General features: G+C 52.6%; 1 protein-coding gene across 1 annotated transcript; it reads left to right on the forward strand.

Annotated features, from left to right (window-relative positions):
- Positions 1-3173: 3173 nt before the first annotated feature.
- On the forward strand, positions 3174-21107 carry CD101 (CD101 molecule). Its single transcript, XM_054270294.1, has 9 exons — positions 3174-3225; positions 4158-4535; positions 6309-6725; positions 9454-9831; positions 10981-11364; positions 12819-13223; positions 17519-17920; positions 18725-19120; positions 20914-21107. The coding sequence occupies exons 1-9, from the start codon at positions 3174-3176 to the stop codon at positions 21105-21107; spliced, it is 3006 nt and encodes a 1001-aa protein (XP_054126269.1).
- Positions 21108-21867: the final 760 nt, after the last annotated feature.

Genomic DNA, 21867 nt, shown 5'->3' on the forward strand with positions numbered 1-21867 from the left:
CATCCTAAAATGTGGGGAGCTCTCTGCAGGTGCTCTTTGCAAGGCACAGAGGTGTTTACAGCCACACAGGCTGAAAACCCTTCCTGTGCAAAGCTGGATTTGCCTATAACATGGCATGAGGTCTGATTTCCTTTGGATGGTGGCGTTTGTTGTGACTTCAGTGGAAGCCAGCAGTGAGTGTGATGGCTGCAGGCACAGGAAACCACAGCTTCCCTAAGCCCAGGCGCCCAAATGGGGTGAGGGAACTTGTGGGAGCCATGGAGCCAGACTGGGATCTGGGCTACAGCCTTTCCCCTGTGCTTGCCTAATCCCTTCTGGGTCTCAACAGACTCCTCCCCCCAAAAATCAACACTGATTACTGAGTCACCTCCTTCACCCTCAACAGCTTCCTCCACAGCCTTTCCACCCTGATGTGAGGCTGAGTCTGCCTTATTTCCATCTCTCCTCAGGCTCACTGCAGTGTGTAAGGTGAATGTCAGCACTTGTCCAGCCAAGATGTTTCCAAGTCACTCTGGATGCTGCTGATGGCTACTCTGCTCTTTTAGCAGAGCCTCCACTTCACTTGGTAACTTTCCATGGTAACTTGGTACTGGGCTTGGTAACTTTCCATGCTGTGCTTTTGGTGGCATTTTTCTGCAAAGCTTTGACCCAAAGTGGCTGAGCAACATCCTAAAAGGGCACCTTCAAAGGGATCCAGGGAGAGGCAGGAGGAACGAGAATGGAGGAATGCAATTCAAGATGGTCATCACCAGCGTGAAAGACAAAGTCTGGGCAACCCAATCCTCAGCTTTATGCTCTGGAGGGGGAGATAGCTGTACCCTGCTGGGGTGCACTGGGAGGTGGCCCTGCTCTGGTGCTGGCAGTAGCCAGGCTGTTCCAGGAGCCAGAGACCAAGAGTGCTTAATCCTTATGGGCCAGTGCAGCACTTCGGTTCACCAGGTGGGGCCCTGGGCACATGCAGCACCTGGCTCAGAGGAGGAAAGTCCTCTGCTCTGTGTAGGTACAGGCAGGGACCTCTGTGCTATCCAATAAGCATATTTCCTTGTCATTTCCTGTCTGGTGTCATGCCTGGGAAAATAGGGCAAGGGAATCTTTCTCCCCATGGATTTGGACTCCCTGATGTGGCTTCTAATAGCAATGCTGTCTTTGTGAAGAATTCTCTGGTCCCCTCCCTTCACCCTGCCCTGCTGTACGTCTGGTTGCTCTGATTTCCCAGAGAGGAAGAGAGTGAGTTTTACACTGTGCATTCCCAGGAAGAGGGATCTGTTGGTTTTGTCCACAGAGCACCATTATTGCCAGGGCTAGGGCTGGGCCAGGCAATCCTATTCTCCCCAGCTTCTTTACTGCAAATGCAAACTGCGACTCATGCATCATTAGAGCTGCAAGCTTGGAGTTAAACTGTCCCCAAGCGTGTGTTTATCTGCACGCTGGCTGTCGGGAGCTCACTGAGGTTGAACTCCAAGTTTCCTTTCCATTTACTCTGTCATTGTAGCAGAGATGCTTTTGATGCTTTTCCCTCCTCCAAAGTGGTAACTGGGCTGGCTTACTGTCAACAGGATGATCCCCCAGGGCAGTGCTGGCAGTGGGCTGCTCTTGGAAAGCAAACCTCTCCATCCCTTTCGTTCTGAAATGGGAAGGTTTAATCCTGCAGCACGGAACGTAAGCCTACGATGCAGTTATGGCTGTGTCCTGCTGCCACAGGGCTCAGGTGGGATCCTGCAGGGATCTCTGCCTCTGCCACAGCCCATCCCCTGGTCTGGATTTGGTTTTCTGAGGAGCTGATGAGGAGCTGGTGATGGAGGGTGGAGCCTTGCAGCAAGAGGCCTCTGCCTCCACTTCCCAGCCTATCATATGAGTTGGTTTTTTAAATGGGGAAAGGAGGGACCTGGTGTTTGTTTTGGGTCGTTACATGAATCTCATTCCCTCTGGAAGCCCCCTGGGATCTAGCAAGAGGAGCTGTTTTATGGTTGGGTTTTGCTTGTGAATCCCTGAGCTAATTAAGTCATTCAGTCAGTCCCTCTGGCAGCAGCAGGAGCAGCATGGCTCAGGGATAAATGCTTTGTGCCACCTGGGGAAAAAAAGCCCAACAACCCCAAAACAAAGAAAACAGGCCCACCCCAAAAATCCTCAAAACAAAACAAAAAAACCCCCTCACCAAACAAATAATTTCAGCAGTGCCTCTGAGCCCATCTCTAGTGTTTTGGCTACATGCCTCAGAGATTGGGTTTTCCCTGCCTAGGATGTGGCCCTGGATAACCCACCATGTCCCAGGACACCCCTGGCACCTGCCAGCAGGAGCCAGCAGCATGTCCCAGGGGATGCAGCCACAGCACTTATCTCTGAGATGTGCCAGAGCCCCTGGGACTGCACTGGAGCCTCCTGACCTCAGCCCTCCAGTGCAGCTCCCTCTGGTCCCATTGCTGCTGCCAGAAATGTTGGGCCAGGATCTCCCACATCCTTGGGATCTGCATACAGGATAGTTCCTGGACAATTCCTGGCTCTGTGGGAATCCTTCAAGAACCAACAAGCTGCTGGACTGGCTGCTGTGATCCTCCTGACCATGGAGTGGATGGGCTGTGGGGGTGCTGTGGGAGGGATGCCCCACTGGGGGCACTGCAGTGGGGAGAGCTTGATCAGCCATCTTCAAGGAGCACTGTGCCACCCTAGCCTGTACCCAAGGCATCATGCTGCTGGCTGCAGCCATGGGAAATCGATAGCTGGAGGAACCTTCATCCCTAGAAATCTGCTTCCATCCCTTCCTGGAACCCAGCCCCCTGTCCCCTCCTCGCTGTCAGCACGCAGCAAGCTGCTCCATGCAATAAAGGGGAAGCAGTGAGACAGAGGTTTAGCCCATGAGCTGCTCTTGGACAGCAAAGCCACAGCCAGTGGTGCCCACAGGCAGGCATCTGGCATGGACACAGTGACAGAAGGGGCTTTGGGCATCGTCACACTAGCCCAGGTGGCCTGGGGACAGGGTGCAGGCTGTCACCTCCCAGGGGGTGTTGCTCTGCTGATGCACCCTGCTCCGTGACTTCTCCCTGCCATTCTGAGCAGAGGAAACCACCGCTGAGAGACAGTTTCCTCCCAGCCGCTCTCTAAACAGCGGCCTGGCCATCGCCCATGAGAACCCACCAGCACCCCTCTGGGAGAGGATCCAAGCAGAGAGGACTCCCATGGGGCTGGCACAGTGCCTGGCAGCTGCCTTCCTCTTCCTCCTCCTCCTGGGTGAGTGCCCTACCCAGTGGCCGGAGCTTTCTTGGAGTGTTGTGGGGAAAGCAGGACATGGGGGGCTCAGCCAGCGCTGCTCTGGCTCAGGTGCCATGGGAAGAGGTGCATCAGCATGTGCTCCTTTTGCACTGTGTTTTCACTCCAAAACAAGAGCCCAAGCCCTAAGAGGGTTTCAGTGAGGGGACATGCACGTCCCCGTTGAGTGGCTGATTGCAGTGTGGAGGGTGTTACCTCGCTCCCTCTCCCATTGGGAGGGAATTTCTGGAGGTTTCCTCGGCAGCCCTGTCACCAGCTCTCTTCCCTACCCACCACAGTTGTTTTTTAACTCAGGACCATGTCCTGTGGGTATTCTGCTTGGTGTGCATGCTGAGCTCCAGACAGAGCGAATGTCACTGCTGGGAGCTGTATGGAAGGGGAGAGTCTGTGGGTGGCAATCCCCAGACCCTCTGCAAGCAGAAATGGAGGTAGCTCTTGATCCTTCCTTGTGCCCCTTGCCTTCAGAGGAGAGTTCTTTCTGACCCCCTCTCCTGTGCTCTCCTCCATTTCTGCCTATGGAGCATCTCTGCAGCATCCAGCCTGCTGCTGACCTCCACTGTCCCGTGTCCCTCAGCCTCTGTGTTGCATCTCCTCCTCTGGCAGCGATCAGCTCTGCACCCCTGCTCCCTGTCCCCCACACTTTGTGAGCCTGGCCCTCTTCATTTTAACACACCACAAGCTTCCTCCAGTGCTCTCAGCCTGGTTGCTGCTTCCCCTGTAGTGCTGCCTGAGAGGCTCTTCAGGCACGAACAGGCTCGGCAGCCCTCTGGCCACGATGCTCTGGGCTCTGTCGTGTGACCCTCAGTGTGACAGGAGATAAGAAAGTTCAGGGCTCTGTTGTCACAGGGCTTTTTCTTGTAACTGCCTCCTGCAAACACCGTGTGTGCTGACAGGTCTGACCAGTGCCCAGCGGCTGGTGACAGTCCAGGAGGGACCCCTGTACCGCACAGAGGGCTCCCACATCACGCTGTGGTGCAAGGTGAGCGGCTACCAGGGCCCGGCGGAGCAGAACTTCCAGTGGTCCATCTACCTGCCCTCGGCCCCCGAGCGGGAGGTGCAGATCGTCAGCACCGTGGACCCCTCGTTCCCCTACGCCATCTACACGCAGCGCGTGCGCGGCCGCGGCATCTTCGTGGAGCGGCTGCAGGGGGACGCCGTGCTGCTGCACATCACCGAGCTGCAGGAGCGCGACGCCGGCCAGTACGAGTGCCACACGCCCAACACCGACGAGAGGTACTTCGGCAGCTACAGCGCCAAGACCAACCTCACAGGTGGGTCCTGAGTGGGAGCCCTGCTCCCGGTGGGACAGGTCGCTGCTGTCCCCACAGGGACATCTCATCTGTCAGAGGGACACTGGGGAAAGGGATGGTGAGTGGGGGCTGAGGTAGGTGTGTCAAGATATCCATCACCTTGTGTGTTCTCTGGTGTGAGGAACGTTTGAAGGAGCTGGGGCTGTTTAGCCTGGAGAAGAGGAGGCTTAGAGGTGACCTTATTGCTCTCTACAACTTCCTGAAGGGAGGTTGTAGACAGTTGGGCGTTGGTTCTTGGGGCTTTAGCTGCTCACAGTGACCCCAAGATACGTTAGAAAGTCTCTTTTCCCAGCCCAGCACTCGAAGAAGCAGTCAGAGCTCTTCAGTTCTCAGTCTCAGGGTTGTTTTTTGTTTCTTATCTATAAAATTCTTTCTCCTGGCCTGCCAAAGTCTGCTCAGCAGGACAGACAGAGGCACTCTGGCCACCCCCAGGGCAGTGTTATCTTTTTATACTGAAAACTATGTGTACAATATTTACAGTTACTTTCCAATACCTATCACCTATGTCAGACAGTGAACTTCTACTCTAAACCAATCTAAAAGTGCCAAGATGGAGGCCAAGAAGAAGAAGAAGGAAAAAGGCTGGACATGTCCAGATTCCTCCATCTTGCCCCCTGAACCCCCATTCTAAAAGCCCCAAAAAAATCTATTTTCCACCCCGTGACAAACTATTTATTATTCTACTTATACTTTCGTGGCTTGCAGATCTTCATATAAGGTTGGTAACTTTTTCCATGGGTCATAATCCAAGTCACTGGTGTCTTGAGTTCTGTGCCAGGGTCTCTGAGCCCCCTGGCAGGGGTCCTGGTAATCCAGGACAGTTGGTCTCTTCCACTGGGCAGCAACTGACAGAATAAGAGGACACAGTCTCAAGCTACGTCAGGGAAAGTATAGGCTGGATATTAGGAAGAAATTTTTTCACTGGAAGAATAATAAAGTACTGGAATGCAATAAAGCACTTGGTGCTGTAGTCTAGTTGAGGTGTTAGGGCATAGGTTGGACTTGATGATCTTAGCGGTCTCTTCCAACCTCATTATTCTGTGATTCTGTGGATATTTCCTCCCAGCCAGAGCAAGGGGAGGGAAAGAAAGCCTCTGCCCTCCCATGGCCTGACTTCAGCTCCTGACACAGACCCAGTGTGTTGCAGCTGAGCGCTTGGGAAGGCAGGAGTTTCCAGGCTCTGTGGGTGTGGGAATTGACCCAAGTGGGATACCCTCAGATGGAGGGAGGTTGCAGATCTTGCAGGCCATGGGGAGGGAAGGCAGTGGGGTGGAGGTACAGAGGGAAAGGCCCAGCTGTGAGCCCACAGAGTCTGCATGGTGGTATGGTGCTTCCACTTGGTGTTCAGCCCTGTTTTCTCTTTTATCTTGGTGCCGCACCAGTCTACTGGTGATAGATATCACCATTTGAGATAGTGAGGGGATGGATTCTAATCTCCTTGGGGTTGCCTAATTATTACTGACTGCAGTCTGGCTGAAGAGGACACTGTGAAGAGATTGAATTTTTTTTTTCTTGTTTGCTGAGGTTTTAGTCACTTCACACCTCAACAAGAGGTGATGGAAGCCTTGTCAGTCAGCTACAGAAGATTTTTCTCCTGTGTTGTCAGATCCCTTAGGCCTGGTTGCAGTTTCTTGGGAGTTGTCCTATGCAGGGACAGGAGCTGGACTCAGTGAGCCTTGTGGGTCCCTTTCAATTCAGGATATTCTGTAATTCTGTGTTTCTTCCCATGCTCAGTGATTCCAGACACACTCTCGGCTTCCATGGCACCCCAGGCCCTCAGTCACATGGAAGGGGATGTGGTGGAGCTGACCTGTGAGGTGTCCAAGGCCACTGCCCAGCACACCCATCTCTCCGTTGGCTGGTACCTTCTTCAGGGAGCAGGAGAACAGCCTGCCAAGGAGATCCTCACCCTCTCCAAGGACTTCACCGTGAAGCCAGGGCCCTCTTATGAGCAGAGGTTCCTGGAGGGGGATTTGCAGCTGAACAAGGTTGGGAACAGCACGTACAAGCTCGTCATCAGGGGAGTGAAGCCATCTGAGCAGGGGCAGCTGTACTGTGAGGCAGCCGAGTGGATTGAGGATCCTGACAAGACATGGAAGGACATCTCCCGCCACCAAACTCAGAGGACTTGGCTGGCAGTGTTGAGCCGGGGTAAGGCCTTTGCAAACTCAAACTCACCTGTTGGCTCCAGCTCCCCTGTGCATTGCAGGCTCTACAGCAGCAGAATTCAGTGCCCCTTCACCTGCCTGTGCCACAGCTCAGGGACACACTGTGGGTCTGGGCACTGAGGGGTGGGCTGGGCTGGGCTGGGCTCAGGGCCATGGCAGCCCTGGCTTAGGAGCTGATGGTGCTTTGGCTGCTCATGCAGCTGGATCCCGATGCCAGTAGCAAGGCCACAGCCTCACAGACCCGTGTGAGGTGTTAGCAGAGGGCACAGCGTGTGCCCACAGGGGCCTGGATGGATCCTTGGCAGTGCTGTGGGGCCACAGCCTCACAGACCCGTGTGAGGTGTTAGCAGAGGGCACAGTGTGTGCCCACAGTGGCCTGGATGGATCCTTGGCAGTGCTAACTCCAGAGTGTGGCAAACAGGGTTGTTACACTGCCTCAAGGCTCTTGTGGCCTTGAAGTCAGCTGCTCGTCACTGTGCCTCAGCACAGGGACCCAGGGGTGGCCTGTGTGTGCTGCACAGCTCTTGTTGGGGGTGGTTTCTCTGTCCCTGCTGCCACCAGCTTGTTTCCAGAGCAACTGGGGCTGCTGTTTGTCAGGCCTTTCCTCTGAGCACCCTGTCTGCCATCCCTCCTGACACAGCCTCTGCTGGCTGTGCTCCTCACCCTGCCCTTCCCACAGATGTGTGTGAGTAGCTGTGCCCAGGGGAAGGGAGAATCTCTCTCTCTCTCACCAGTCAGCTTTAGCTCAAAGCTGCCAAGACAAGGCTGTGGCTAGTGGGTGTCCTTTAACACAGGGTGCAGTAAAATGGATCAGTCTCCCGCTGAAGCCCGGCCTGTGGGGGTGATGTACCCTGTCCCCACTGCTCAGGGCGGGTGGAGGAGGCCTCAGAGCAGAGCTGGGGCAGCGAGGGGAACTGGTGTCCCGTGGGAGGGCGGTGAGTCAGAGCAGGAAACCAGAGAGGCAGACGGGTGAGAACTCAGCCCTCTGAACGTGGCTCAGGGGAGCAAGGTACCAGGAGGAGGGGGAGGGAACTGTGCTCTCTTGTCACTTTGTTTCCTGAAACCTGTCTGAGTGGCTAAGCTTTATTCCCCTCATTGTGCACTGTTTGCAGCAAAGGCTCTCCCAGCCTGCAATGGCAGTCAGTGCACTCCTGTGCATCCTCTTGTTGAGGAGGGCTTGGCATGACTGGCAGTGCGAGCATTCAGGCATCAGTGCCATGGGATTGTTTAGAAACCTTGTCAGAGTTTGGTATTTGTCCTGTGGTAAGTGTTAAAGGGTGGTGAGAGGAATTTCTGGTGGCAGCATTGGTGCTCCTGGTATTGCCACGGTGGGACAGCAGTGGGTGTGCAAGCCCTCCATCAAATTTGCAGGGCTGGTTTTGTCCTCCAGCACCCAGTGGGGGACCCCAGGGCTGAGCACCCCATCACTCCGAGAGCCATCAGCCACTGTGACCATGGCTGGCTGCTCCAGGGGCTTCTATAAACTCTGCAGCAAATATTTAGGAATGCCAAACATATCTGCAGCAGCTGGGATTCCTGTTCACAAACTGTTTATGAACCAGTGTTTGAATTCACAGGGTACTGTGCATTAGGTGAATTATTTGAGCCCTTCCAGTTGTGGTCTGGGAGCTGCTCTGTTTTCCTTCCAAACTACAGCACTTAACCTTTCCCTTGTTCTGAGACTCAGGGGGCACCACAGTGACCCAGGGACACGGTGGTGTGAGCCAGGGAATGGGGGCTCTGTCCCTCCTCCAGGTTTTTGCCATTCCAGTGCTTTGTGGGCTCATGGCTCAGGGTTTTGGGGTACCAGTGGGTCTCCTGCTTGCAGCCACTGTGCAGCCAGGCTGATGCCAGGAACCAGGGGCCTTGAATGCCCAGTGAGGGAGGTGAATGCTACCACAGCACCCAGAGATGGGGTCCCTACCTCAGACACAGCTGCCTGACTGCCCCAGAGGGTCTGCAAGGGGAAGATGGCTTTAAGTTCCCCCTGTCACTGCCTTCTTTGCTCAGCACCTCCTGCTAATTGGTGTGGGGAGCAGGATCCACCTTCTCTTCCTTCCTTCCTGCCTGATGTGACAAGTCTTGGCATTTCTGCTTTCTGTAGGAACTTAACCCAAATCCTCTCCAGCTTGGAGAGCATCTCTTGCCCACAGCAGCCACCGGGGGTTTCAGCATGCAGGAAGAGCCACAGTAGATTCAGACAAGGCCCTTCATGCTCCTTTTTCTATCACAAGCAGAGTTAAAACCGCCACTGTGATTAAAGCCCTTTGTGTCCCTTTTTGGCTTACAGGATAGGTGTTCCATGAGATAAAACAGCTCCAGGAGGTGAGGCAGAGCAGCACCTGCAAAAGCTGATGCCTCTGAGTTAGGGCAGGGCCCAGTTCCAATGCCTGAGCTGAGCAGGGGGAGGCTGTGGCCCAAGGCTGTCCCTCTGAGTGCTCTGTTGGGTTTATCTGCTCTTAAGGGGGGGCTCAGCTCCCGGGGGCTCTGGCTCTCCCTCCACCTGCAACTGCTGCTTAGTGCCCACAGCTGGCAACCCTCTCCCCAGGGTCAAAGTTTTCCATCCTGACCACTTTTCTTATGAAAAAAACCCAAACATTTTAACAGAGAATTCCCTCCTGCTGCCCTCTGCACGGCCACTGGTGCTGCCAGGCAGGAGGGCAGCACGGGCAGGGCCGCCCACCACCCTCCTTGTTTTGGGCTGCCCACAGGCACAGAGCTCTCCGTGGACCTCACTGCCACTGAACCCTCCCTTTCTGAAGGGGACACCTTGCAGCTCAGCTGTGTGCTGGAAGCCCCAAAGAGCAGCAACTTCAAGGTGCTCTGGCTCCTCAATGGCATGGAAGTGGCCAGGCTTGATCCCCACGGGGTGTTGACCTGGGAGGAAGAATACGAGGAGAGAGCCAGGCTGGGGCAGCTGCGAGCAGTCAAGCCCAGCAACACAGTTTATGTTTTCACCATCTCTGAGGTGGGGCTGCAGGACAAGGGCACCTACCAGTGCTCTGTGTCAGAAATGAAGACTCCTGGAGGCTTGCAGAGCATCCAGACCGTTGTGTCATCAGGCATCCAAGTGGATGTGAAGCCAGCAGGTTAGTAAATCCTCACAGCTGCTCTGCTGGGTGAAGTCTGCAGGATCCTGGACTGGGAAGTGCTTCAGGTCTGGCCTCATCTTGACAAGGGCAGCAAGAGTGCAAATATGCCAGGGTTTTTGATAGATAATGGGAAAAGCATTTGCTTTAGCCCATGTTAGCATGGCAGACACAGTAGCTGTCAACAAAGTGTAAACCTTTAGCCCAGTCTCTTCACAGTAAGTTTTGGGGCAAATAGGTAGAATTCTGAGGAGTCTGGGTCCTCCTGTATCTTTGGTACTGAAAATTGTGAGCAACATCTGCTGCTGCTCCTGAAAATGACAGGAAAACCCAGCAGAACAGGCACGTCTGGGGAGGGGGATCATTGTCATTTCCATCAGGGTGCTCTCACTGTTTGGATGCATGATTTGTGAGAAACCATTCTAAGGAAAGTGTGTAGGAGGCTCTTGGTTTCCTTGTCATAGCTGGATAATGTTTATTCTGATGTAGCAGGGGCTGCCTGCTGGGACTCTGTTTCTTAACTCATTCTTTAGGTATCCATGTCCCAAGAAAGACATAAAACAGAAAGGAAAAAAAAAGCAAAACAAAACAAAATAAGAAAACAAACAAACAAAAAAAAACCCAAACCCAAAAAACTGAAACCACAAAGCTTTCTCCAAATTTATATGAAAAGGCTGGTTGAAAATTTCCGGCAATTCCCCTATATCACTGGAGGAGTATCAGGGGCAGCTAAAGGTGATGCAGAGACTCCATCATCACAAGGCATGAAAAGACACCTTATTATTAGAAATCTACAGTTCTTATAGAAACAACGGTGGACTTAAGGCCTGATTGGCCTTCAGTAATCTTCTCTCACAGAGTTGGTTACCTATGAATGGCACATTCTGGAGAACCATATCTATAAACAACAGTTACAGAAAGAGAGATTAATTGTTTGAATTATTTCCTCTGAGTTTCTCACCGCTTCTAACAGCTTCCCAGGATTTTCCTGGGAGAGCCCTGTCTGTCTCTGCTGAGAGGATATGTAATTACTACACTCCAACTCCTTTTCCAAAATCAAGCTTTGTCTGGTCTTTACATGTAACGCTAGAGTATCTCTGGCATTTCCTAAGGAGCGCAGCATCCCAACACGGTCACTGTCCTTTGCAGAGAGCCACCTGCGCCTGTCTGTGTCCACCAGCACCCCACGGGTGACAGCAGGAGACCCCCTAATGCTGCACTGCGAGGTGCAGGGAGCCACCGGCCCCGTGTCCCTGCGCTGGTGGCACCTGTCCCCGCAGCAGCCGGGGCACAGGGAGCTGGTGGCTGCCATGGAGCAGGATGGCACCCTGAGCCTGGGCAGCGCCTACCGGGACGGGGGGGCTCGGGGCAGCCTCAGGGTGCAGAAAGAGAGCCCTGGCACCTTCACCCTGGTGATCCCCAGCACGCTGGACGAGGATGACGGCGGGCAGTACCGGTGTGAAGCCACGCAGTGGGCCCGAGGCCGGAACTGGACAGGCAAGGGAGAGGCAGCAGTGACCGTCACCTCCATGGGTGAGTTCGGCCATTTCTGGGTTCGAGAAGTGGGTGGATCTCCTTTTCCCAGCCCAGCAGTTGAATGAGGAGTCAGGATTCTTCTGTTCTCATTCTCAAGGTTGTTAATTATTTCTTATCTCTAACATTCTTTCTCCAACCCGCTGTGGTCTGTCTGGCAGGTTGGGTTGAAGCACACTGGTTGCCCTCACAGGTGGTGTTCTCATCCAACTCACCTTCTCATCCAACTCATCTCTACAGCCACAACCGCCCTATTCTCCACAATACCAGCAGCTTCACCCCTAACTCACTAGCTCTCTTCTTACTAACTATCCTAGAGGTAGCAGTAGCGATAATCCAAGCCTATGTCTTCGTGCTCCTACTGAGCCTCTACCTACAAGAAAATATCTAATTCTCAATGGCACACCAAGCACATTCTTATCACATAGCAGACCCCAGCCCCTGACCCATCCTAGGAGCAGCTGCTGCTCTCCTAACCACCTCAGGACTAACAATATGGTTCCACTACAACTCCCCTCGACTCCTTATTCTATATTCTTTTATACTAAAAGCTACGTGTACGTTATTTACAATAACTTCCCAATACTTATCACCTATGTTAGACAGTGAGTTTCTATCTTAAACCAATCCAAAAGTGCCACCATCACCCAGATCATGGGGGTTAGGAAGAAGAAGGAAGGAGGACAGGGTGCACCCAAATTTCTCCATCTTGGGACCCCGAGTCCCCTTTCTAAAAACCTCAAAAATCTATTTTTAACCCCATGATAAACTAACTATTATTCTACTTAAACTCTCTGGACTTGTAATTCTTCATATAAAGGTTGGTAATTGTTTTTGCATGGGTCAAGATCAAAGGCACAGGGATCTTGGGCTCTGTGCCAAGGTCTCTGAGCCCCTTGGGCAGGGGCTCGAGTCCTCCAGGGCAGCCAGAGGAATTTCCTGGGTTCTGACAGGTGGACACATCAGTGGTATATAGGCCTGCTGTGCTCTGAGCTCTGCTGCTGCTGCAGGGTGATCTAGGGCTGATCACTTGGCCCTGCAGTGCTTCAATTTCCCCATTTCTACCAGGATGCCAGAGTCCTCCATGGTGTGTTTTGGGAGAGACCAGTGGGAGACAACAGCTAAAATGCTGGGGGACCTGAGGGGCAGTATCTTGCTCAGCAGGCCTGTCCCCTTAAGCTGGAATACAAAATATCTGTTCTAGCAGCATAATTACTTGCAGTAATTAAGTTCCACAAAGCTACTTGCTGAGTTGTCTGGTGGAATTGATCAGAGATACACCCCTGGTGCTGGCCTCTGGTTGCTTCTCCTGCCCTCACCTCTGAGTGCAGAGCTGCTCATCTCCGTGGTGTGCAGCAACCATGTCCTTCCTTCTTGGGAAGGGAAGGGTGGCGGTGGGGTGGCACAGGGCAGGACTTGTGTCCCCATGCCAAGGGTTCTTTTCTCCCTGGCAGGTCTGGGTCTGCATGCCACGCTGAGAAGCCGAATGGCCACGGTCACTTACGGGCAGAGTTTTGAGCTCTTCTGCCAGGTGTCTGCCAGCTACGCCCTGGAGGAGGTGCCGGTGTCTGTGCGGTGGCGTTTCCAGCCCAGCCCGCCTGTGGGTCCCTTACAGGAGCTGGTGCAGGTCCTTCCCAATGGCACTGTGCTCTGGGGGACAGCACAGCCGCGCTTCCAGGGGAAAGCCCAGCTGGCCAAGACTGACAGCTCCTTCAGGCTGCACGTCCACAGCGCCTTGCCTGCCAACGAGGGCATGTACCAGTGTGAGGTGGAGGTCTGGAGGAGGAACGTCCTGCCCCTGCGGCAGCCAGCAGCCAGCACCAGCTCCAATGCCGTGGGAATAAGAGTGGTGCTGCCAGGTAAGCAGAACCTTCAGCAGAGGTCTCTCCTGCAACTTTAAATCCATCAAATGTCACCAGGGGCAACCAGGGCTGCTGATGTCTGGGGTGTCCCCAGGGCTGCAGGAGATGGTGCTGCCTGTTCTGGTGCTTCCTCAGCACCTGACAAAACCTTGGAGGCAAATTTGGTGCTGGCAAATTATTGCTGGTAAGCAGTATCTATTTGTTGGCAGATTATACCAAGCATATAGGGATCAGCCTTGCCACTAGGATTTTAAGTCTGGTTTCTGGAAAGAAGCAGTGTCCCCCTCAAGAAGCCCAGCTAAATGTTTGGAGTGCAAGGTACACCCCATGGTGTGGGCTTCTGGGAGGCAGTGGAGAGAAACCAGCCCCTGAAGCTGATGCTGGGATATGCCTGTGCTCCCTGACCAGGATATATTGAAGGTATGCTGAGAAAGCACCAGGTCTCCCTGCCGGGCTGGGAGCCAGCACTGAGCCTCAGGGTGCCAGGGACTCCGTGGGGAGGCATCTCCTGCCAGGCACAGCTGGGCTGCACAGCCAGGGCCCTGCCCAGGCTTCCCTTTTATGGCCACCCCTGCAGGCAGGGGTTGCGCTGCCTTCCCTCCTGCCAGCATCCCGCTGGGAGCCTCATCCTCGTATGGAAGAGAGATGCTGCGAGCAGACAGACCCCAGCCCCCCAAGCCAGCCTGATTGCTGCCACCCCAGCAGCACCACGGTGCCAGCGTGCCCTGCTCACAGCTGGGGCTGCAGGGTTTGTCCTGGCCAAAGCCTCTGAGCCCTGCAGGCAGGCGTGAGAACATGGGCTGGTTTGGATTTTTGCCCTCGTGTCTGTTCTGCCAGCAAAGGAGAGTTCTTGCTCTTTTTTTTTTTTTTCCCTTGCAATAAGTGTTCCTTCCTCTAAAATCCTTGGATTTTCGGAATCACAACCCAGTGAACTGAAATTATGCATTTTTCATGCATTTTAACTGATGGGTTTGCTGTGGCATAGGGTAATACATTTCCTACCCTGTCTGGCTCTTTTCTCTGGTGCTCTCTCCTCTTCCACTGTTACTGATTCCTCACCCCTGTGGAGCTGGGATGCTCTGGAGCTACAGCCAGCTGGGGCAGGGTGGCACTGAGGCAAAGGGGTGACAATAATCAGCATCTCTGAGCACCCATCTCTAGTGTAAATGGCATTAAGAAGAGCAGGTGTAATTGCAGAGCATCTACACAGAGGAGATGGCAGCAGCGTGAGACCACAGCATTTGGCTCCAAATGTGTTGCAGCTGCTGCTGGAGACTGTGACTCCATAAAAGATGGTGGGAACTGGGAGAGGGTGATGCACAGTGGGAGGTTCCTGTTGGTTCTAATGCCACCTCTCTTGGAAAGGCAGCATGAGCCAGTGGAGGATATTTGGGAAGGTAGAGAGGTCTAGGGAGGAAGCTGGCTCAGGCAGCAATATAGGGTTGAGGGGTAGCTGCAAAAAATGAAGCTGCAAATCATGAAAATCACCAGCCTGCTTCTCCTCATATAAAACCTTTTAGTTGGAGCCTGCAGAGATACTGGAAGTCTTGACTTTTTGCTTCAGCACTTTGTTTACTACTTGATGTCAGTTGGTGCTTTAAGAGTTTACATGTTGCTGTGATCTATGGACCATCTTCAGATGGGAGGGACATCTGTGAAATATTATAGCAAACAGGGAAGGAGGGCAGATCTTTTCCATTTCCAATATGTAAGGTGGGATCTCATAATTAGTGCTCCATGAGCCTCTCAGTGCAGCTGCTTCCCCCACTCTGGAGTGGGCATTTTCACCTTGTGTCCCTCAGGCCAGCAGCCCACATGAGCTGTGTCCCTCTGCCTGCTCCACTGCTCAAGCCAAGAGTCAGCAGGCAAGGTTCACAGGGAAATAGGCAGTGAGGTGCTCAGCTTGGTTAATTAAATTGAAAATGAAAGGGAGAACAGCACCATGGATTTATGTGAGAAAGGAAGAGGCAGGCAGCTCCTCTGCCCTTTTGGTAAATGATCTTTAGCAGCAGAGAGAGAGGAGACCTGGAGTTAAAACAAAAGGGCTTTGCAGCAAGTGCTCTGCTTCCTCTTGAGGTGATCTCGGAGAGTGTAACAGCAATTTTCCTCATCAAAATCAAGCACTCATTGTGTGCCTCCTCTCTGAGATCTAGCAGCTTTTTCTTCTCTGGAGCATTCTCTGCCCCAGTGGGTATCAGGCCAGGTCATACTAGCAGCAAGACCCTGCCTGCTCCCTCATCCCCTGGCACTTCATTGACTTGCTGAGGGGTATCCTTGGTGCTGAGCAGATGAAGTTCAGAATCAGGTGTCTTATTTTTTCCAGTGTGCTCAGTTCACCTGTCACAGAAACACAGGATGGTGGAGATTGGCAGGGACCTCTGGAGGTGCCCTGGTCCAACTCCCTGTGCAAGCAGGACCACCTAGAGCAGGCTGCCCAGAGTCATCTCCAGATGGCTTCTGAGTTTCTCCAGTGTCCCCCTCTGAACATTTGTGCTTCCACAGAGCCAGCTCTGGGACGAGTGTGCTTTTAAATACTGAAGTTTAAAACATCAGCTTGCATCTAGTTCCCAGGTGTGCTCAAGTCTGTGTGGTTTTCATGGTGGATCTGATGAGCTTGCACAATGTCTTAATTAGGGCGACTGCTGTCCCCTCTCTTCTGCTTTTTGCCCATACCTGTTTCTTCAGAGCAGCAAATGCACTCTGTGAAATGCAGGACAGCACTGTGATCCCTTGGGAGCATCCACCTCCCCTTCATCCCAGTGAGTGTTGCTGTGGAAATCCTCATCACTGAGTTGAGACAATAAGCAGACACTGGGACTTGTGCAAATGCCTCTGTGGAGCAAACTTTTGGTGAAAACGTGTGTGTCTGCAGAGAGAAGGAAGAGTGATGGGGTGCAAAGAGAAGAGGATAAGCAGGGAGGTTTTGTTGGCAGATTTCACAGAGGCAGAGGCTCTACAGGGATGTAAAGAGATAGCAGTTGGGATATTTTGCTTTGACCAGTCTCAAGAGAGGCAGTGAAGGGCTCTGAAGTGGATTTCTTGAGTTTTGAGAAGAAATGCTTGAAGGAAGGGGAAATGTGAAAGCTTTTTCCTGCAGTGCCTCCTTACTCCTCACCCCCTTTAGGAGAAGCCACAGCTCCCTCCTGTTCCAAAGCCCTCTCCACAACCTGCTGCCACCACATCCCTTGGGATTGGGAAAGAGAGTGCCCTGCTGAGCCTGTGGACAGGAACAGGGGTCTGAGACATTCTGAGGGACCATCTCAGTGTGAACTCTGCTGCCTGTCCCCAAACCAGCATCCACCTAAGGGCTGAGCCTTAAGGGAGCTCACCTGTCCCCAGCCTCTGTGGCAGAGGGTGTCCTGCTGCTCAGCTCATAGGCAAGGAAAGGGCTAAGAATGGAAACTCAGCCTACAGTCCCTTAAAACCCTGATGGTGTCTCCTGCTGAGGAGTTTCTCCCTACCTGAGGGGGTAATACCTGTGTGTATTCCTTCCCCTGACTGCTGAGCATGGAGGTGAGGGTGGAGGGGAAATACAGGTGGCTGGAGGACCTTTAAAGATATGGATTTGCAGCCTTTTCCCTGCTGGAGGAGAGGTTCCAGCAACAGGTGATGTGCTGTGGGAAGAGGGTCCCTTGGAGCAGGAGCAGCACAGACACATCAGGATCAGGATTTCCCTCTGCCCAGGGCAGAGCTGCCGGCAGCACCCTCCCTCTGCTCTCCTCAGCTGCACAGCACTGAACAATCTCTGGGTGTGATCACAGAGCGTGTGCAGGACTCTGGTGTGTGGTTTTGGATTAATAACCACAGCAAACACCTGAGATGGCAACTGTTAGTGAAACCTACAGAGGCTCTGTAGTCTCTCTATGATAAAAGACATTTGTTCACAGTCTCCAAAGCTGTGGGCTGCTTTTGTCATGTATGTGTGAGCCTGCTGATGGGAGCAGTGGTAGACAGACACATTTGCTTCAGACAGAGGCTTTGCCTCCCAGCTCCAGCACAATGGCTGCCTCCATCCCCCATTCCTGCTCCGTGGTCTCCAAGGCACCTCCTCTGCTACTGTCCTGCCCACTAACACCCAGCTGTGATTCCCTGCTATTGTTTGAACAAGGCTGTGTGGATTTGCTCTTTCCCTCCTCCCTCTGCTCCAGCATCCCCTAATGAGCCTTTTTCCTCTGTGTACCCTCTTCCTTACTCCTCTTCCAGTGTGTTTCTCTCAGCTTTATTCCCCTCCTTGTCAGTATCCCTGTACTGGCAGCTGCGTCTGGCATGACTGTTTTGTTTCTCCATTTTAGAGAACAAGCTTCAGGTTGATACGAAAGACAGCTCTGTGGAAATTGCCAGTGGTAATGCTGCCATTCAGTGCAGGATTGTGTTTGCCCAGGAAAATTCACAGTTTGCTGTTACCTGGTACCTCCTGCCTCCTCTGGCAGACACAAAACCTTTGCAAATCCTCAGGGCCAACCACAGCAGCGTGCTGGAGTACGGGTCTGAATTCAGCTCTCCTGCACAACAGTCCCGCTTCCTGAGCCAGAGGGTGTCCAGCAGCCTATTCCAGCTGCAGATCCTGTCTGCAGACCTGGGGGACCAGGGCAGCTACTACTGTGTGGTGGAGGAATGGCTCTGGCTGGTGGATGGCTGGTACAAGCTGGGAGAGGGAACATCGGGAAGGACCACGCTGAAGCTCAAACTCTCAGGTGAGCAGGTGTTATCCCTTGTGTAGGTTCTGCTGGATCAACTCATGACAGGCCCCTGCCAGGCCTCTCCTAAGCTGGCAGGGCTTAGGAAAAGCAGCAGCTCCTGTGTTGGATCAGAGGCTTAGGGATGCAGGAGTTGTCAGTGCCTCTCAAAGGGAAATAGGGAATTAGGAAGATTTACCACATCCTCCCAAGCCAACCGAGCTGCTATTTTTGCTACTGGCAGATGTAGTGGAATGCTTCACAACAAAGTGAATTTTGGCCTTTTTCTTTTCCCTCCAACACCTGGTTGTGCAACACTGTGAATCGAGAAGCTGCCCTTACCTGGTGCTGCTGAGCATCCTGAAGGAAAACACGTGGTTTTCCTTACCCTGCAGCAAGCACATTGCTGCTAAGGAACAAGACTGGAGGTTCAGCTGCTCTCACCTTAATCACTGTACCTCTGGGGTGCATGGTGGGTCTCCCTGGCTCAGTTCTTCCCTCTCTCAGCCTTACTCCAGCTCTAAATAAAGTGCATCAGAGAATTCCAGCTTCCTAAACAGCTTTTGGTCCAAAAGATGCCTTTATCATTTATTTGGAGGGGGTAGGAAGCATTACTGCAGAGGGGCCAGAGATGATGGGCAGGGTGGGGATACAACAACCCAGGGAGAATGAGTCACAGCAGCAAGTGGCCTGTGGGAGGCCATTCCAATCCCTCACACTTCGCTCCAGAAGGTTCCTGTCAGCCTGTGGGTGCAGGCAGCAGTGTTTTTACAGCTGTACAACACCACAACATCTCTTTGTGCTCTCACTCTCCCCGCACAGAGCGCGAGCTGCAGATGGAGAAAGCCAACGGCAGCATCTCCGCGCGGGAGGGCGAGGAGGCCACGCTGCCCTGCCGGCTGCAGGGAGCCCTCCTGCCCCGCTCTCAGCTCTCAGCCACCTGGTTCCAGGTGCGGGGCAGCGGCCCTGACGGGGCCCTGCTGTCCCTGCGGCGCGATGGCACCGTGCAGTACCCCGAGGGGCGCCTGGCAGCCCGGCTGTTCCTGCGCCGCCCCTGCGCCCGCGACTTCAGCCTGACGCTGAGCAGCGTGGAGAGCGGAGATGCTGGGGTGTATTACTGCCAGCTGCAGCAATGGCAGCAGCAGGGCGAGGGCAAGGACTGGGCTGTGCAGGCCTTGGCACGCTCAGGGCACACCCAGCTCGTCACCATCCCACCAGGTAACAGTGCTGGGTGCCAGGGGCTGGTCACCTCCTCTCCACAGAGCCATGCTGGGGCCAGGACCTCAATGGTTTGGGGGGAAAATTCTTGCTGTGACTTCTCTGGCAAGTCTGGCTAGGCTGAGATCTCTCTAAACTTCACTTTGGGGTGAGTGAGGGTGCCTGCTGGGTGCAAAGGTAGTGTCACAGACATGTTTTATGGAAAATCCTTTCCTTAGGATTTTTCCTCCTGAGAAGCTGAGGTCTCAGGAACAAAATGTAAACAATGATTATCTGCTGCTGTGGAATGCAACAGGTGGATCTGGGATTGGTCTCATGTGGTTGTTTCTAATTAATGGCCAATCACAGTCCAGCTGTCCAGACTGTCTGGGTCAGTCACAAGCCTTTGTTATAATTTTCTATTCTAAGCTAGCCTTCTAAAGAAATCCTTTCTTCTATTCTTGTAGTATAGTTTTAATATAAGATATATATCACAAGGTAGGATTCTATTCTGGTAGGAATCCAGAATCACTGGATTCTGCATACAGAAGTTTAAGTAAATAAAAGCAAAGGTTTCAGTCAGGTGCACGCAGCATTTTTAGGAGGGTAATAGGCAGGAGTTGTTGCTGCTTTGAGAAAACAGGAGGTTCAAATGACCCATGTGGAGGAAAAAATATAAACTGTGAGATCAATCACGATGCACCCAGCTGAGAGGATCCTGCACTTGTACTCACCTTCAGCTCTGGAGCTGCCATGCCTGAAGCCAGCCTGGGTGCCTACACGAGTTCTGGCTTCTGCAGCAATTCCCAGAGCTGAGCAGCATGGAAAGAGAGACCCTGCAGAGCCCTCCCCTCTGCCTGCTGCTCCCACAGCCAGGCACAGGCCTGCTCTCATGGCTTTGCACCTACAGCAGAGCTAATCTGGATTTAATTGCACAGAGAGGACTGACAGCACTTCATCCCCCCTGCTGCTGTGTTGCTGCTGTTATCCATCACAGCTCTCTAGCATGCAAGATTTCTCCTTCATCAGCTCCCTCTAGCTCTTGTTACCCATTACTGGTGGAAAAACCATTGCTGAAATTGCTCAGTAACTGGTAGTAAATTCTCCTCCAATTTTTGAATAAGTGTTTTTGCCAAGCGGTTTTCATGGTTTTCACAAAAGGCAAAGTCTTAGCTGGGTGTTTCTTCTTTCTCCCTTTCTTTTTCTTTTTTTTTTTTGGGTGGCCATGTGTGTGCATGTGTGTTCCTCCAGTGATGCAGGTGTCTTTGAAGTACCCAGCAGCCTCCCCCTCAGCTGGGGAGCTGTTCTGCAGGAGCTGCCAGGGATGAGGATGGTGCTCACAGCTACCTGCAGCTCTCTGGGGACGAAATACAACAGCAGATCAGCATAACAAGGGGGGGCAGGTGTCTGGGGGGGACAGGCACCTCTTGGTCTGGTTTTATTTGCTTTCCTCTTATCTCATCTTGCTCAGTGCAGCCTCTGACAGGCTTCTGCCTCATCCCGCTGTCAGTGGTGTCAGGCAGGGTGTGTTGCTTTTCCTCACTGAGCCCAGTCTGGAATGGGTTAGCAGAAGAACTGGGCTGTTTCTGTTGGGATGTTTCAGATGAACAAGCCAGGCCTTATCTGACCTCCCCAGACAAGAAATTGAGGTAAATTACCTGGTTTCTCTCTCCCTTCTCCTCAGGTAGCCTGTATAAATTCTTAAAAATTGGTAGCTGTTGAAGATTGAAGGAAAAGTGTTAAGAAAACAGCAGTTAGGAGTGAGAAACTCAAACCAGCTTGGAGCCTCACTTTTTCTTTCTTTTTTCTTTCAGAGTCAACTGTTTTGTCTAGGATCTGCTCATCCCCACCACTGCTGAACTTCATCTTATACTTACCACTGGTTCTGATCCTTCTGCTGGCCCTTGCTGTCTTCTGCTGGTACTGCAAATTCAGGAAAAGCAAGAAGAGCAACATCACTGGATGGATGATGGAACTGGACGGGAATGAAGAGGCCAAGAAAACTTAGCTGGTCTGTGGATGAGCAGAGCTGGACAGCTGAGGAGGACTGAGTACTTGCAGAGGGGCTTTTTATTGTTTTGTATTAGCTCTTGCAATAAATCCTTGAAATTGTGTGTTTCTTTTTGATATAATGAGGCAGCTTTAGAATTACTAAGCAAATAGGGTTTACATAACAAGTGTTTCTGTCTTTTAGGTTAGGTACTCACCCATTTCCTGCTCTGTTTATTGGGGTACATTTGGAGGCCCTTGCAATGTGCATCTCCCACTGTGGATGGAAGTGGTGTTATTCCTCTGCAGGAATAAAGGGAAAACACAGCTCTTTCTGTGCTGTGACACAAAAGTACCACATTTCTACTAATTTTAGGTGTCATGACAAAGCTATGTGGTATCCAGGCTAAAAACCAGTGGTAGAACTGGAAGTGGAATATTGGTGTCCCATTTCAGTCATCACCCTTGCCTTTGCCCACTCTTTGCTGGGGAAGCTCTTGGACACCTCTGTTTTCACATCCTGAGAGTGCCCAAAGAGCATCACCTCTGCAAAATGAAATGGGTCTTCATCAAAACCTGTCACAGGAACATGAGAGACTGAGCAAGGCTGGCTGGGCTTGAAGAAAGTCCAGAGCAGAGGAATCACAGCCATTCACAAAAAATCAAATCCTGTTGACCCAGTAAAGGACTGACATGGTGTCTTGGATCCCAGAAGGAAGATGTGGACATCAGACCATCTTGGAGAGGAGCCTACAAAGTTCCAGCTCCTTCCTTTGCTT

The sequence above is a fragment of the Melozone crissalis genome, unplaced genomic scaffold, assembly GCF_028551555.1.
Source record: "Melozone crissalis strain CALT ecotype California unplaced genomic scaffold, PUWL_Pcris_2 ptg000009l_1, whole genome shotgun sequence".
In the NCBI taxonomy this organism is placed as follows: domain Eukaryota; kingdom Metazoa; phylum Chordata; class Aves; order Passeriformes; family Passerellidae; genus Melozone; species Melozone crissalis.